This window comes from Rhodofomes roseus (genome assembly GCF_022264815.1).
Source record: "Rhodofomes roseus strain CIRM-BRFM 1785 chromosome Unknown C8Q71scaffold_33, whole genome shotgun sequence".
Taxonomy (NCBI): Eukaryota; Fungi; Basidiomycota; class Agaricomycetes; order Polyporales; family Fomitopsidaceae; genus Rhodofomes; species Rhodofomes roseus.
In genome coordinates, this window is record NW_025952989.1 from 256,062 (window position 1) to 271,620 (window position 15,559).

At 57.7% G+C, this 15,559-nt stretch overlaps 6 protein-coding genes across 6 annotated transcripts; 3 read left to right on the plus strand and 3 right to left on the minus strand.

Moving 5' to 3' along the window:
- Positions 1 to 1,999: 1,999 nt before the first annotated feature.
- C8Q71DRAFT_717239 (uncharacterized protein) lies at positions 2,000 to 2,894 on the minus strand (the record flags this gene model as incomplete). The annotated part of the gene is made up of 2 exons (XM_047921150.1): positions 2,000 to 2,338; positions 2,388 to 2,894. 2 exons carry the CDS (start codon positions 2,892 to 2,894, stop codon positions 2,000 to 2,002), a joined length of 846 nt encoding a protein of 281 aa, XP_047773518.1.
- A 701-nt stretch (positions 2,895 to 3,595) lies between these two features.
- Positions 3,596 to 4,000, minus strand: C8Q71DRAFT_717157 (uncharacterized protein; the record flags this gene model as incomplete). The annotated part of the gene is made up of 1 exon (XM_047921144.1): positions 3,596 to 4,000. The coding sequence occupies one exon, from the start codon at positions 3,998 to 4,000 to the stop codon at positions 3,596 to 3,598; it is 405 nt and encodes a 134-aa protein (XP_047773519.1).
- Positions 4,001 to 4,040: 40 nt separating this feature from the next.
- On the minus strand, positions 4,041 to 5,298 carry C8Q71DRAFT_717179 (uncharacterized protein; the record flags this gene model as incomplete). Its single annotated transcript, XM_047921146.1, has 4 exons — positions 4,041 to 4,208; positions 4,259 to 4,421; positions 4,479 to 4,666; positions 4,717 to 5,298. Coding segments are annotated over 4 exons (1,101 nt in total), but the record flags the coding sequence as incomplete, so codon positions are not given.
- Positions 5,299 to 8,110: 2,812 nt separating this feature from the next.
- Positions 8,111 to 10,063, plus strand: C8Q71DRAFT_717264 (uncharacterized protein; the record flags this gene model as incomplete). The annotated part of the gene is made up of 1 exon (XM_047921151.1): positions 8,111 to 10,063. The coding sequence occupies one exon, from the start codon at positions 8,111 to 8,113 to the stop codon at positions 10,061 to 10,063; it is 1,953 nt and encodes a 650-aa protein (XP_047773521.1).
- Positions 10,064 to 10,300: 237 nt separating this feature from the next.
- C8Q71DRAFT_862752 (uncharacterized protein) lies at positions 10,301 to 11,545 on the plus strand (the record flags this gene model as incomplete). The annotated part of the gene is made up of 3 exons (XM_047928066.1): positions 10,301 to 10,474; positions 10,529 to 10,765; positions 10,814 to 11,545. The coding sequence occupies 3 exons, from the start codon at positions 10,301 to 10,303 to the stop codon at positions 11,543 to 11,545; spliced, it is 1,143 nt and encodes a 380-aa protein (XP_047773522.1).
- Positions 11,546 to 12,586: 1,041 nt separating this feature from the next.
- C8Q71DRAFT_862754 (uncharacterized protein) lies at positions 12,587 to 15,069 on the plus strand (the record flags this gene model as incomplete). The annotated part of the gene is made up of 11 exons (XM_047928067.1): positions 12,587 to 13,003; positions 13,068 to 13,399; positions 13,453 to 13,590; positions 13,645 to 13,748; positions 13,816 to 13,932; positions 13,984 to 14,303; positions 14,354 to 14,591; positions 14,640 to 14,707; positions 14,735 to 14,808; positions 14,859 to 14,984; positions 15,036 to 15,069. The coding sequence occupies 11 exons, from the start codon at positions 12,587 to 12,589 to the stop codon at positions 15,067 to 15,069; spliced, it is 1,968 nt and encodes a 655-aa protein (XP_047773523.1).
- Positions 15,070 to 15,559: the final 490 nt, after the last annotated feature.

The following is a 15,559-nucleotide window of genomic DNA, read 5'->3' on the forward strand; positions in this document are numbered from 1 at the left end:
CATGCACGGATCGTTCGCCAGGAGCTCCTGTGCTCGCGGAGGGGCGACTTGCGTGCGCGGGTCGCATTCATGCAGCGTGCCTGGTCGAGCGAGCTGGAGTACGGGTGGCCCGTCCGTCAGGTGCAGGCGAGGGCTTGAAGTCTCTGGGGCGCGAAGTCTTGTGCCGCTTCGCAGCTGACTTGCGGGACTGCATGGAGGTGAGTTTGGCGCGTTGCCGGGCTGCCCGAGTGCGGGTTTCGACGCGTCGGCCGGCCGTCCAGGTGCATAGGATGTGGAGGTAGAGGGTCGATGCGAGAGTCGAGCGCGCAGCGACGCGCTTGGGCGCTCACGCGATGTTTGGATTACCATGGACTTCCACCGCGCCCGCGCGCACAGTCAGTCCGTATGTTGGAACACCCTCGCTCGCAGCCCCAGCGTTGATAATCGCACGAGGAGAACATGGCGGCCCAGTGAACGTCGGAAACGGCGCGCCGCACCACGTATCCAGTCAACTGAGAATGTGTGAGGAAGGAAGAGGGGAGGCGTGCAATGCTGACGCGCGGGATGCGACTGTGGGCTCCAGGCAGTGAGCAGCGGGCGACAGCTTGGAGATGTCCACCGCGCCGTAGTCGTAGTCGTACGCGACAGAGGGTCGTACATTGGGCGCACAGGAGCTTGGCCGAGGTATTGGGTGCGCAGGAGGCTGGCCGAGCGACGGAGGGAGCGGGAAAGATGCGAGCTCGAGGAGCTTGAGGTGGCATACGACATGTTTGAATGGGGCGCGCGAGGCGCCGTAAGTATACGCATGCACGACAGCTCGAGGTTGCTTCGAAGGTACAGCCTGCGTGAGACATCAGGAACAGCGGCCGAGACTGTACGTTTTGTCGTATCGACGAGCGGAGGGATGGGAGTCAATTCGATAACACTTCAGCATGATCGCACTTGCGAGTAAGTAAATCGTTCCCATCGCCAGCCCACCGATAGCCCTAGTTCCCTCCCCCTGTCTCAGAGTCAGCCGCGATCACAGAAGGCAGAAAGAGGGACGTACAAATCGCCCAATGCTGCTCCCGCAAGATCGCCATTTGCCCTGGACTCAGGTCGAAGTCGGAGTCCAGGATGCGCGCCCCAGGAGTCGACTCCCAGTCGGCGATGCTGATCCATTCGCCTTCATCGCGCGTCCAAACGAAGCACGACGTCGCTTTCCAGCCACGCTGCCAACGGGAGCGCAGAGGGAGGGTAAAGACCGGAGTGTTGCGCAGAGGGTGGTCGGGGAGAGTGGGGCCGTTATTGCCGTAATCGACGATGCTCCAGGAGGAGTGCTTCATCTTGAAGTTGGAGACGTTAGACGACGAGAAGACGACAGTACAGAGAGTCTACCTGGCTCTCCGGGCGAGCCGACAAGCAAGGGGCGAGGCAGATCCAGTCACCGTCGACGGCGGTAACTAGACAGGGCCGTAGTTTCTTCGATACGTTGTATCCACCAGAGTGTCGCGCGAACCGTCGGCTTTGCGGTGGGTAGAGGACGACGAAAGGGGCGGCGTAGGGATCAAAGGACATGGTAGGTTGTAGGAGAGGAAGCTGGGCGGGAGGAAGAGGCGCGGTCTGCTGAAAGTGATTCAGCGCGAAAGTGAGAGCAGCAGCGCAACTAGGGGCTGCGCGAAGGTAGAGGTTGGAGATAGCCCGCGAAAGTGACATGTCAACGTATGCCAGGAGGCGCCACCCTGGAAATACGGAGAGACTTGAGGCCAGAGACGATGCAGAGAGCGCGTGAAGCGCGTATATAGTGTTGCGTCCGCATTCCTTGACGGCCGAAGCACTTTCTGGTTGATATTATGGAAGGTGAACGTACGCTGACCGCCGATGCTGCGTGACTTTCTGATGTCGCACATCGGAGCCCACTCTCGCCGCCCCCCCTCTCACTGCGATGCCCCCTGGTGTTTGCGTGTGGAAGACTCTCCCTCGCCCTCCATGCGCGGCTTTTCCGTCACGACCTGAGAGACAAGGTCAATGGATTGTAATTTCAAAGCGATTGATTGACCTTAGCATAGTCCCATTTCTCTTCGTGGTCTCTCCGCGTGCTTGCGAAGGCGTTCGCACACTGGAGACTCATCTTACTGAACATATCGGCCTTCTTCCATGCATAGACTTGTGCGCCGCGCGACAAGTCCTTCTTCGTGGACACTGCCTCCCATGCCTTCGACATGTTCTTGAAGCCGAGGATCGTCCGCTTGAACTCGGCATGAAGCTTGTTGACTTCTTCGTTTGCTCGAGTCATCTCCGCTTTGGCCCGGAACCATTGCACGCGATCAACTGCACATCTGTCAGTATGCAAAGTCGCCGGGAAACCAGCATCACCTACCTTCGAGTTGCCAAGCCTCCGCTTGCGCTCCTGACCTCCACGGAGGAACCACAGTCCATATCCAGCTCGCCTCGTCCCGACTATCTCCAAGCTGGCGCGGTTTGTTCCAATTCTTGCCCTTGAGATCTGTGTCGAGGTTGAGCCGTGGAAGAATGTCCGACTCGTCGCAGCTCAGGGCGAACAACCGGTCACGGTTATAGTTGTAAAGCCCAGCAATTGATCTCGTCCGCGCGACCGCAGCATTGACTTGGGTTTGCGAACGCGTGTTGTCTTTCTGTCCCCTCGCGTGCTTGCGCTTGTCGAGCAGGAAAGCACCTTGATGGTTAAGTGATTGCTTTATGCCGTCCAGCAGGTCGTAAGCATGCCCCAGGCGGATACGGCGTTCGACGGCGGCCAGTGCCTGCAGTCCGAGGTCGTCGCGCTCTGCGGCAGTGAAGTCGGAAGGGAGTGCGAGGGGCTCGTCTTCCGGGGTGCCGGTTGGGCCGTCAGCGTCGTCATCGTCGTCATCGTCGGTGAGATCGTCGGCATCCGCGTCGGGAAAGTCGATGTCGGGCATGAGAGACACTTGAAGCTCGCGCCATTTGTCGAGTTCACGGCGGAGCGTGCGCCGTGCAGCCTTGGCTCCGCCAGTTGAGTCGTCTTCTTCATCGTCGCTGGTATTGCGGGTATTCTTCCTGACCTTGGCGCGCAGGTCGAACCTGTGACAGGTTTTGTCGTTAAGTGGTCAGTCGCAATGTGGACGTGATGTGACGCACTGGCGCTGCTCGAGCTCGATGCCCTTCTTGAAGTAGTTTGCGGTACCTCGCGGGATACTGTCCGCTGCAGCGGACGAGAAGTTCCCCGCGGGCTTGATCTCTTGTTTTGCAAGGTCTTCGTAAACTTTCCCGGCTCGCGGAACTAATAAGCAGCGAAACCGTCAAGGCGACGTACGATGGGCATGGTCGTACAGACGCACCTATGCTCTCGTCAAGCAGGTATACACTCTCCACCTTCCCCTTCGTGCCTTTCGATCCCTTCTTTCCCTTGCCTTTCCGTTTCTGTGCCTGCTTCTTCCGCTTGCCTGACGCCGAATCACCCCCTGCGTCGTTGGCAGCCGAAGATGCACGCTCGGCTTCCAGCTTCTCCCATTCGTCAACCTGCTCGCCAGCGATCTCACTCAGCGCGTTAAATGTTGCAGTCTTGCTCTCCTGTACTTTGAACGCCTCTTTGAGCTTACGAGCGAGGTAAGTTTCTGTACGTGGAGATCAGCAGCGCGGCCTAAAGAGGGCGTATCGACTTACTTGCTGTCTCCATTTTGCACCAATTCCAGTGGTTGTGGATAGCATTGAGCGCGTCGTGGCGATGGCCGGGGCTCATCTCACGTGTACTGAGCCCGACTTGATTGTGTTCTGCCCACGGATGCTCAACACTTTCCCCGTGCGAGAGACCCGCGCCCCAGGAGTAACATAGCGCGTACAATATCTGACAGCGTTCCTCGTGTGCGAGCATGTGCAGTTTGGGAAGGAGCATCTGCATGCGTTCGAGAAGGGGTACAAGATGGGGGAAGCGTTCTCCGAAGCGTTTCCGGAGATTAACGCTGTAGATGCATACAACGTCGTAGGTGAAGATAAAGTGGAGGAGCTCGTCCAGGCCGGCGAGCGCGCCCGCTAAGGCGAAGTCCATATGACCATATCTGGTGTACGTCAGCGTGAATCACCATGGATCACAGCAATCGGACTGACCTCTCGCCCTTTTGCAAATCGACCATGGCCCCGGGCCTGAAGCAGCCATGCCGGATGCAGATCACTGCGACGACACCACTGATCTCGAGGTTGCGGAATTTGCCCGGGCGCTGTGCTCGGCCGACTTTGAATCCGCTGCAGGTCTCCGGCTAGGCCATCATCAATCAGTGTACAGGAGCTAAGGCGGCGGCGGGCTCACGGCGGGCTCAGAACTGATCTCCTCCAAGTATTTCTTCATCTTCTCCGGGTGTACGAAGAAACCCTTGCCCTCGCTGAGACTGGTGTCAGCCGGGTCGTCGCGCTTGCGTTTCTTCTGTAGCCCATGATTCCCATCACCCCCCAATTCACAGGCATGTATGTACCTAGGACGGTGATTAGTTTCCCATCCGACGCGCAATCGGGACGTTCTTGCTACTCACCCTAGCTCAGGAGGCGTGTCCCGCCAATTGGGAGGCATGTTAAAACCGGGCCATGGACAAGCGAAGCAGGGGACGGCGACGGACTCGGGTCGATTGGGAAGAAAGAGACCATGGTGGAGCCCCGAGCGCTTGAGCGCTGCCAGGTGCTGCCAAATGCGGCCAGCTATGTTGAGCTCTCGATAGCGGTTCTACGTTGGTATAAGCCATGGTGTCGCTATGCAGGAAGGACGGATCTCACCTTCTGGGGGCGCGTGCCTGAATTGTCCGTGAGACGCCGCAATGCTTCGTAGAAGTCGTAGGTACCCTTCTTCGATGTCAGGAAGTGGAGATCCCACTGGCGCAAAACGTCGAAGGTGAAGGCAGTTTCGGGGCGCTCAAGAGTGGCTGGAAAGAGGCTGACGCGGAGGAGCTGCGAGACGCTGTCAAGAGCGCAGGGACAACGGCACTCGTGGATGGGCACTCGATGAATGCCGTTGCTATGGGTGACGGTGTAGACTACGGGAGCGTCCGCAGGTCGCAGACAGGGGCACGCAAGTCCGTCATGCCCCAAGTAAAACACGAACCCGACTTCGCCCAAATCTTGTTTCTCGAAACAGCGACCGTTCCAGCGGTCGATCCAGTGGAAAGGGCTGAATCGATGTGAGTCGACAAGACAATGTGAGCATTGCAAGGCCTCGCGCAGGCAGTCACGACATCGAACGTCGGCAACCGCTTTACCACAGCTGCAGAGAGCCCCGACATTGGGAGGAACCTCGGCTGCGAGGATATCTTCAAGTATACTGGGGAATCTAGGCTTCCACTGCTCTAGCACCTTGGAGATACCGTTCTGCGTACAGCAATGAATGAGTGCACTTCCATTCTATGTGGTCTCTTACGAACCTTCACAGTGCGCGCGGGTTCAGAGGGCGCTGCTGGCCCTGGACCTGTAGGCTCGCGTACCAGCGTAGGCGCGTCGTCGCTTGTACTTGGCGCGGTAGGCTCCTCTGTGCTCGGCTCGCCAGCAGGGACGGGTGTCTGTCGCGATTGCGTTGTCACGAAGGACGGCCGCTCTCGATGCTTAACAGTATTGACTTTCCTCGCGCGACCAGTCCGAGATACACTGATAATCCTAGAGGTGGCGACAACGCGAGGGAGAATGGTGTCCGCGCGTGCAGCGACTTTGCGTGGGCGTGAATGTGACATAGCGAGAGTGAAAGTGTTAGATGCAAAGGTAGGCGAAACGACACGACAGTGTGGGTACAAGCGAGCGCCCGAGCAACGAACGCCGAACCATGGACTACAACGCCACCAACCAGCCCCCCTTGATCCGTCGCCCCAAACCCACTGTCCCTCCCGATCCAATCTCCCGCCGGTTTGTCGTCGCGCGTGAATTACAAGCGGGGTCACTGAATACGCGAATCGCCAGCTTTGATCGCGCGACCGACGGAGCGCATGCGGCGGGTGATCGAGAAACACGATGGTCGGTTGCTAGGGTCGTCATCATCAGGACCGGAAGCGGAGTTATCCTCCGAAAAGCTCACCAGGTGACGGTAATAATGGTGCGCCACGGACAGTGGAGACATGAATGATACGGTCAGAGTAACAACCAGTCGTGTACGTTCCCTCCAAATGAACCGAAGACGTTTACCGTCCATCCTAGCAGCCCACAGATTTATTCATCCCACGTAATGGTTGTACTACTATCAGCGTTACACTGCGCGACTGCTCGCCAAAGAACAAATGACGGTTGCGATCTACTACCTCCAAGGGTCTCGCGCCATTATGTTTGATGCCTTCGGTGTCTTGACGAAGATCTGCATACCACCATCGACACGAACGAGGAGTGTCAGTAGGCGTGCACAGCCAATCCAAGCCCGTTCAGAACGTACGATGGTGGAGAGGGCTATGCAGCGGAGACCCTTCGTGACTTCCTAACCTCTCACGGCCGCGTGGGAGGCATAGGGATGACACAGCGGAACGCCCTGTTGTCCTGGATCTTCGCCTTCATATTGTCGAACGTCGTTGGCTACTGCACCCCGAGCAGCGTGACAGTGTTCTCAGTGATATTCTTCATGGAGGCCTGCATAACGCGACGCAAACGAACCATGCTGCCGGTCAGGAAGAGCTACCCTACTGGTTATAAGATCTGGACTAACCGGGGAAAGGCGCCCCTGTCTGGGACAAGGGACCTGCGTGCTGTCGAGGGCAGGCCCTTCGACTCTATTCAGAAACGTTTGCTGCCGCCTCTGAGCAGGTTGACGAAGATCAGCACATCTCTATCACATGGAGTGGCCGTGGCCGACTGACCTTCAAGCGTCGCTCATCAGCCGACCCCGATGTGTGGCTGGGCCGTTGGGATCCCGGGTCTCGCGCGCAAAGTCAAGTGGGTGAGTGAGCGTGGCAAGGTTGGGTCATTGAACCACGAAGTCGTCGGCCTTGATGCGTGGTCTGGGTTCGTCTTGAGGGTGACGACGACAGCTCAGCCGCAGGAAACCCTGCGGGAGCATGCCGTGAGCAAACGGGAGCAGAGAAGGCTGTATAGCCAACTCGCTCAACCGTGTCTTGAGTTTGGATTGCGCCAGAGCGAGGGGATTTGGCCCAGCATTACAGGTGCATTAGAGGTGGATTGCCAGGTGAGTTGAGGTGCGGATTGGCTAAGTCACGAGCCTATGGCGCGGCGTCGGCTTAAGTCACGCGCGGCAAGCCGAGTCAACCTGACTAATCCACCGTATTACAGGCGACTTAACGACTACATCCACTCTAATCCAACCCTCCCTCGCCCCCCTCAAGTCGTCCCTCAAGATCTCAAGAACGGCCGTCCCATCTACGAGCGGTGCGACCTAGGGCATACACCCAGGGTAGCCCCTCATCTCCACCCGTGCGCGTACAGGAGGGTTACCTCCTGTCGCCCGGTTTCTACTTTTCAAGACATCATCAACACCGCCCCGCCTCCCTCTGGTGGATTCAAGCCGCACCAAGAGATCGAACGCACCCCGTCCCGTCAGTCGCTGCGTCTCGCAAATGAACCAATCATTCATAGATCACGCTGATAACTTGGGGACTTCGCATAGACAGCGAGGCCAACGCGTCGCTGCTTCCACTGACGAAGCCCAGGGGTGACCGTCCTCAGAAAAGTCCGGTATGTTGTGTTATCACACAAAGACACGTATCTACAACGGCTCACGACGCTAATTCCTGCCAGATCTGACGTAGCACAAGAACGATGTCAAGAGAAGTATCCCCATCCTCGCGGCCAGACCGGTGAGTGGTCTCCGGCGTGGCAAATGACGGATTCACTCACAACCATCGCGACAGACACGTCCACTGGGACATCGTGGAGCAGGGCGTCGCGGGACACAGTCGACACGGCAGCGGGTACGTTATTTCATGCTACATGTCCTCAACTGCGTGAATGAAGGTCTCGCGTAGTAGCTCGTCGGGTACGGGGCGTGAGGTCGTGCTGCTGCCCGGCCCGCCTTCCATCGCAGAAGAGCGGGTGAGCGATGAGCAAGGACCGGTTGAACTGTGCGAAACCCCCGAGCTGTTCGGTGAGTGCTAATTGGCTTGACTGATTTCAACTGTGAGCTCATGCCAGCCTAGCCTCCGCCCCCGAAATAAAGTGGTGCGATGGCCGCATCGCGACGCCTTGGAAGATGGACGAAAAAGCGGTTGTAACCACGCCCAACGCAACGTGGATGCCGGAGTTCCCCGTCGCAGCACCCGGCCGGATCAGTACGCGGGAGGACGGGCGCTGGGGACCCCAGGAGTATACATTGTGGCCTCAGTTGTACCATAGAAAAGTCTTACACCATGCCTGCATCCCCGTTCAGGGGCAAGAAATAGACGGGTTCAATCTCGACATCGACGACCTTTGGGACTCAGTTCCGTGGAATGGGTGGGCGGCATCCTCAGAGTGTGGGGTGCCCGACCTTGGTTTCCTTGACAAACCCTACCTGTACATCCTCAAAGCGACGGCTGGGCGTATCGACGCCAACTATCAAATGTCCGCGCGGTCACAACGCGAGGACCACAACAAATTCGGCGCTCAGCTACTTTCTACCGTTGATCAGGCGATCGACCAACTCACCATCCTCCCGATGTCCCGCGCGCGCGCCATCGCCCTCGCCGCCCACGTTCAACGGCTTCTATTGGAGCTCTGCGGACTACTCGTCTTGTATGAGATCGTACAGCCGCGGGTTCTCGACCCCAACAATGTCGCGAAGAACGTTCTGGCGGTTCGCGGCGCTTTCACAACCGAGGCCGGAACGGCGCAAGTCCTCTTCCGCGTCGGCATTCCCGTCTGGTACATCCAGCCCCTCACTCGCTTGGTGCGGGTCGTTGAGGTCCACACGTTCCCGACGGCGATTGCCTCGCGTTTGAGCGAGGAGGTCTCACGCCCGCAGTTGTTGTCGGATGGTGGTGATTTGGCGGGTGTTGTGCAGCATCCAGGGGATTGGCCGTTTGCGATGCAGCAAGAGGTCCTGAAGACCCTTTTGGGTGTCAAGATCCCCCGCTTGAGCAGTGCAGTGCCAGTGTCCTCGGGACCACCCCCGGCCAAGAAAGCAAAATCCGATGTCCCTGGTCATCCCAAGCCTGAACACGCCGGCCCTGCTGCTCCCGGAGGTTCATCGCGCCGTAGCACGCGTCGGGGAAAGCGAGCCGCGCCGCAGCAGCAGCCGCCACTGCACCCGTCGCAACGGTATCAATCGCTTGAAGGATGTGCCGTGGCCACGGTTTGGGCGGATGCGCTGGCGGCCGTCGGGACACTGGCTACCCCGCCATCACCGTCAACATATTACTGGCCGCCCCCGTTCCTGTTTGAAGGAGGCGGCGAGAAGTGCAACAGGTATTACCATAACTACGCCCGCATTCGCCAGTTTTGCCGGCAGCGGCTACTTGATCCAACTCTAAGGGCCGAGCCTTTGCGCATTGCGGAGTGGCGCGATGCTCTTTGGGGTGACTACCGCACTCAATCAGTCGACGTCACATCTCCCGACATGGACAAGCGCACGAAGGAGCGCAGGCAATTGCAACAAGCCATCCGCCGTCTGTTCGCAGGCGTCGCTGAGTTGCCTAGCTACGACGCTGCAACGTCCCCGTCGTGGGGCGCTAGGGCTGTCAGCGTGGACGACGCGAAGGAGGGTTCTTTCCATGCCCAGGTCCTCTGGGAGGTGCATGAGGTGAACTGGCGCTGCGAGATGCGAGAGCTCGATGCCGAGCTAACGCAGTCGCGCGAGTGGGACACGCTCGCTCGTTGGGAACGGGAGGCACGCGTCAGTCGGATCTGGAGTTCGATTGGGTCTGGGCTGCGCCTGTGGCCCTGTTGGGAGAATGACGAGACCACCCGTGCGCAATGGACGTACTCGGACGATGAGGCTGATCAAAGTCACGCTCGTTCAACCCTGTGCGAGCTGCTCGCGGTCATAGCGCGCTGGCCAGGTCTTCCTGAGGAACTCAAAGTCTTCCCGGACGCCGCCATGGATTGGCCCTCGGACAAGTTTACCACTGTTCAGCGCATTGCCGTCGAGTTCTACGTACACACCTTCGTCCGTGTCTTTAAACGGCTTCCTATCCCACCCGCTGTCGTTCCCGTCAACTGGCCGTGATGTTTCCTGTACGCTCTCACCATTGTATATACTGTACTCGCACGAATCGCATAACACGTACTCGGATGACTCAGCACAAGCGGTATCAATCCACAGCGAAGTGCGCGGACGGTGAGTTTATTATTTTATTTAATCCCGTGAGCACGCTCAATTCTTCCCTTTAAACACGCACACCCGGGCGCCTGAGTCCTGGAAGTATTTAAGCGCATGCACCGTTTTGCGACGCCACTGTCCAAAATGCCGCTTCGGAGCGATCCACGAGTCCGTGCCATCGTGAACGACGTCGTCCCCTCTCGAGACGCCCAACGAGCCAGCCTTCACAAGTGTCTGGTCTTCCCCGAAGTACCACACATCCCCGTTGTCTCCTTTGGCGTCAAGAATTACGAGCAGCTGGGCAAAGTCTTCGGCGTGGTAAGCGTATTGCCTCAATCCTCCTTGCGAAGCTATTCACGAGTCGTCCAACAGTGCAACTTACCGAACGGGCACAAATGCGCCAATCACAAGAAGCCCGCGAAGGTCCAGTTGTCGGACGCCGACATGGAGCAAGTCCGCGTCAAAGTGGCTGAGCTCGACCCGCCTGCTCAGCTCGGCGGCCTGGTGTACTTTGGTGCGCAGACAACGTCTCAACGCGTTACAAGGTCAGCTGCGCGCGATGGGCCAGCTACGCTATCCACGATGGTAGATGCGTTCATCTACATCAAGGTAAGTCTAGCCGATATCATCGCTGTCCTCAATCTCACGCTCAGTCAGGACGGCGACATCCCCATTACCATCCCGCTCCTATGCACAGTAGTGAGCGATGACTTCCTCAAGGTGTACTTCCGGCAGCCGATCACTAGCGAGCTGCTGGGATTCCCACTGAAGGGCGGCAGCGAGATCCCTTTCGAGCACTACGACACTCGATTGGGACGCTTTGTGCCATACCCGCCCGTTCACGAAGTGCGATACTTCCCGCGTCGTGACGTCCTAGTGTACAGGCGGACCAACGTGCTCCATTGCCCTGGAGTCGTGCATCTCGCAGCCACCGGGCGTGTCCTCGGCGCTCGCCCTTTACCCTCTCTCCTAGACCACCTACTTGCCCAAGGGACCCAGTCTAGCCAGGCGTTGTCGCCGCCACCCTCGCCTGCAGGTTCCGAGCTGTCTCTCCCCAGCGACGGCTTGGAGATCAATTACTCTTCGCCAGGTCGAGTCCTTAGTTCGGCTCGCATGTTCTCCCAGACGCCCAGCAGCCCGACGACCGAAGGAGGGAGCGTCTCAGTCGGGCGCAAGAGGAAGCGCGAAGAAGAAAGCGTCCCACCGCGTAAACGCTCTGCGAAGGGGAAGGAGCCCGCGCAGGCAAACGCGCAGGCAAACGCGCAGGGAGGCAACGCGCAGGGAGGCAACGTGCAGGGAGGAAACGTGCAGGGAGAAGGAGTGGCTGGAGGGTCGCGTAAGGTGACTTGGCTGAAGATCGACGACGAGATCATGATGCGCCTAACTTAGAGTACCTACGTTACACGCGCACCAGGCGCAATTGCAATTTGGATTGCTCGCACACCGATCCAGTCTAGTGGATCGTCTCGTCAAATGTATAAACCGGGTGACATGTCCAGTTCCCGGAGCCCCTCATATAAATCAACCCAACGATCACAGCCCTAAGTCAAACAACCCACTCCTGGTCGCTGGAGAACCCTATCTGCAGTCTGCATCCCACGTTGTACGCATCCGTAGCATCCCAGTTGCATTTCCATTCTGACTTTGATTGCAGATCATTTCGAGGACTATGGCTCGTGAACATCGCGCTCGTGAAAAGTTTCGCGGGCGCACGAATTGGCGCGAAATGGGTCTCGAGAGCGTGTTGACGTCTCGCTTGGGAGGATGGCTGGCCTGCGGTGATGACGACCAAGCCAAAGCGCGGTTCATAAAGGAAGTCGTTGCAGTCATCCTAGCCTCAGGGAAGTGGGACGCCAACAACCCGGGAGATCTTCGCACGGTGAGCCGTAACAAATGTGAATCGGTATCGTATGGCTGACGTTCTGGCCCCTTTAGCTCACGCGGAAGTGGTTCAAGAACCGCGGACACTGACAGGCGTAAAAGTAAGCCCTAAGACGGTACGTTGCGGAAGCACTCTGCGGAGACGCTTGCGGCAACGTGTCGGGAGAAGGGGGAAGGAGCAGGCGGTGGGAAATGGGGTGGGTGAAGACGGGCCGACGGATGGAGGTGGGCGGTGACGATGTGTTCATGCCGGTTGCCCAGAGTACCTACGTTACCCGCGCCACGATGCGCCAAACGAGATTTGATCGCACTCACAACCACGTCGGTAGAACGACTTCCTCATGGGGCGAAAGGCGTCGCATGCCTGGCGGTCGTGAGGGACATGCACCTAAACAACCCGGTGATCCGAGAGTTGCGTACCACCGGGGCCGTCTCCAGACTGTCGTGTCTCGCACCATACACTTCACGTCGTACATGTCCCCGTCCACCCTCGACTCTCCTTCTCCTAGCGCGCCGTCCTTCCCCCGTGCCTGACATCCTCCGTCGATCATGCTCCCAGAATCCGACGATTCCGCGCCTCACCCTTCTCATCGTCGTGAAAGGAGCCCCGACGCCGAGGTAGCCCAGCGTGCTAACGTCGTCGCAAACGAGCCCAAGGCGTCTGTGCCTGACCCCGCCAATGCGGCGTCCGAGAAGGAAGCGAGCGCACCCCAGGTCAACGAGTCCTCGAACCAAGCGGGCACGAACTCAACAGTCCCGGACGCACCTCCAAAGCCAAAGAAACAGAAGAAACCACGTACTAACTGGCAGGAGCTGGGCCTGGTGGAGCTCTTGCAGTCTCACATGGCAGGGTGGAACGCTTCCGGCGATGATACTCAACGCAGGAAGGCGTTCTTGGACAAAGTCGTCGCCGAGATCGCAGCCTCGGGGAAGTGGAAGCCCAAGAATCCAACGAATCTTCGCGCGGTGAGCTCGCCCCCATCAGGAATGGCGTCGACGTATCAGCTAGCTTACATGCAATGACACTCAGGTTACTCGTACATGGTTCAAGAACCACAAGAACGACACCCATGACTCTGGCTCTGAGTCTGAAGACGATGTCCCCGACAACGACAATGCCACCCAGAAGTCAATATTCTCCAAGAGAGCGAAAGGACCTTCCGAACGCTGGGCTGAAGTCCCCGAGAACAAGGCTCGCATCCTGCAGTACATGGATCCAACGAAGGGAGCTGGCCAGGGTGGGCGGATTGCGGCGATGCGTAAAAGGTTGTACGACGAGCTGCCGCAGGAGGAGAAAGACTACTGGGAGAGTCTCCCCCCACCCGAACAGACCCCTGACGAAGTCGAGGCTGACATGGCAGAGTAAGTATCATCCTTGCTACTCTATCAGACTCACCGCTGACGAACACACCCAGGAACCGTAAAAAGCTCCCGGACACGCTGTCGGAGATGCTGCGCAGCCTCATTGGTGTCGGTCCACACCGAATAGGTAACACTATCTTTTTCGTGCGGTGGGCCATTATGCCAGCCGATGGGGAACTCGACACAATGCAGTAAGTGTGACCAAGAACAGTACCGTGCAACCTCTGAACTGAACGTGACACCAGATTCTATGTCGGTGATGAACCAGACGGAGAGAGCTTTATAGATTATGCCGGTGGTCTCATGGCGGAGAACACACAGTGGGTCGGCTATTCCCAAAAAGCCCTCCGTACGTGTCTGTCCGATGAGCTGTGTTCCTGAGTACTCACCGTTACTCCCAGCACGACCTCTGTTAGGGGTGGGACATGGGATCACGTACGTCAACGGTCGCCCCATGCTCCCGGAGAGTCGGCCGGAGTGGAACGGAATCAACATGATAGAAGTACTACAGGAGTACTTCCGAGCCGCCTGGCGTGAGTCCACGACAGGTCACCGTTACCCAGAAACACTGAACGTTTTTGCAGATTATGCCCATCAAGGTGTCGACGAGGTGCCCGTGCTCACTGCGGCATCAATATCCGAGCGCCTCGCGCATTTGGGATGGCCGACCCCGGATCTCAGCCAGGCGACGGGTGCAACCGTCGAGCAAGTCTTCCCGTTGTGGATCAAGATCCGTTCTACGCAAGATACGGACGCCGCCTTCACGTTCGCGCCCAAGGACGCGGTCAATCTGAGTGATGAGGTGATGATCGCGAGCGTGAATGCAGCCAGGGACCCCGTCAATCCTGCGAACAACACGCGCCGAAATGCAGACGGACGCTCAATCACAAGAAGGGCGAGCAGAGTAAGAGTCACGAATTTCTCATCTGGAATTGACATACTGATCTTGTGCAGGCCCGTGTCGTGGAATCCACTGACGACGAAAAGGACGACGACGAGGGCATGGATTCTACGTCGGTACGACTGAGCCGGGCGGCGAGTCGCATCGACGGCATCTCAGAGCCGGACGACGAGACGACGAGCGGTGCAGCTGCTGACGTTGACGCAGGCGGCGACGACAAGGTCATGGACGACACCGCGGGTGGTGAGGTTGCCGACGAGGGTTCGGCTCGCAACGGCGCAGGATCCAAAGGTAAGTGAGACCACTACTTCTCCAGACCTTACACTAACATATGAGCAGGCAAGGATGGCCCAGCTCGGCGCGCCAAGCAAAAGAATAACCAGGAGGACGAGAATGCAGAACCCAGGGTGGGTGCCGAAGCATCTTGACCAAAGAAGAAGCGCAAGATGAAGGGAGGGGATGATGGAAAGGCTAAGGGCACGCAGGAGGTCGCTGATGAACCAAGACAGTACGTAACAATGCCTGGCATTCTGAGGGACCAGCTAATAAAGGGGACAGACCTCGCGTACGTAAACCCTCGTCTAAAGCAGCGGAGGCGGCGGCGACGGGCATATCGACCACGCGGTCGTCGGCGGGCTCATCGCGCGCAACGCGCCCCAAGAGTAATACAACGGCAACATCGAAGTGAGTACTGTTGTTTCTCTGGACTTGAAGTCCTACTAAGTCTTCCGTTAGGTCTACTGCCCGGAAGGCTGTGCAGAGGTCTTGAGGCTCACTAGCAGCAGTAGACATCGCTTGTCTCGAGACGTCGGCGGTTGCTTACGCCCCGGACGGTTCAGAAGGATACCGTAGTGTGTTGGTTACTGGCTTACAGTTCGTTTGTTACGCGCGTACAGCATACCGTAGTGTGTTGGTTACTGGCCTACAGTTTGTTTGTTACCCGCGTACAACGGCTTTGTTACCGGCTTACAGGGAATTAGAGGTGGATTAAGGATCATACTTAGGAGTGGATTAGTGGTGGCTATGATGATCTATGCAACTGGCTTAGCTTAATTCACCGTGTATTGTGGAGTGAATTAAGATGGATTAACAGCTTGCTGGCTGACTTAGACATTGGATTGTGTAGTGGATTAGTGGTGGATTAAGAGATCCCTGTTATACACTGAGAGTAAGTGTGTTGATTGACTAGTGGATTTAGACTGGATTGCCAGTGGATTAGGATTGGATTGGATTAAGTGTATTGATCAATTAGTGGGTTT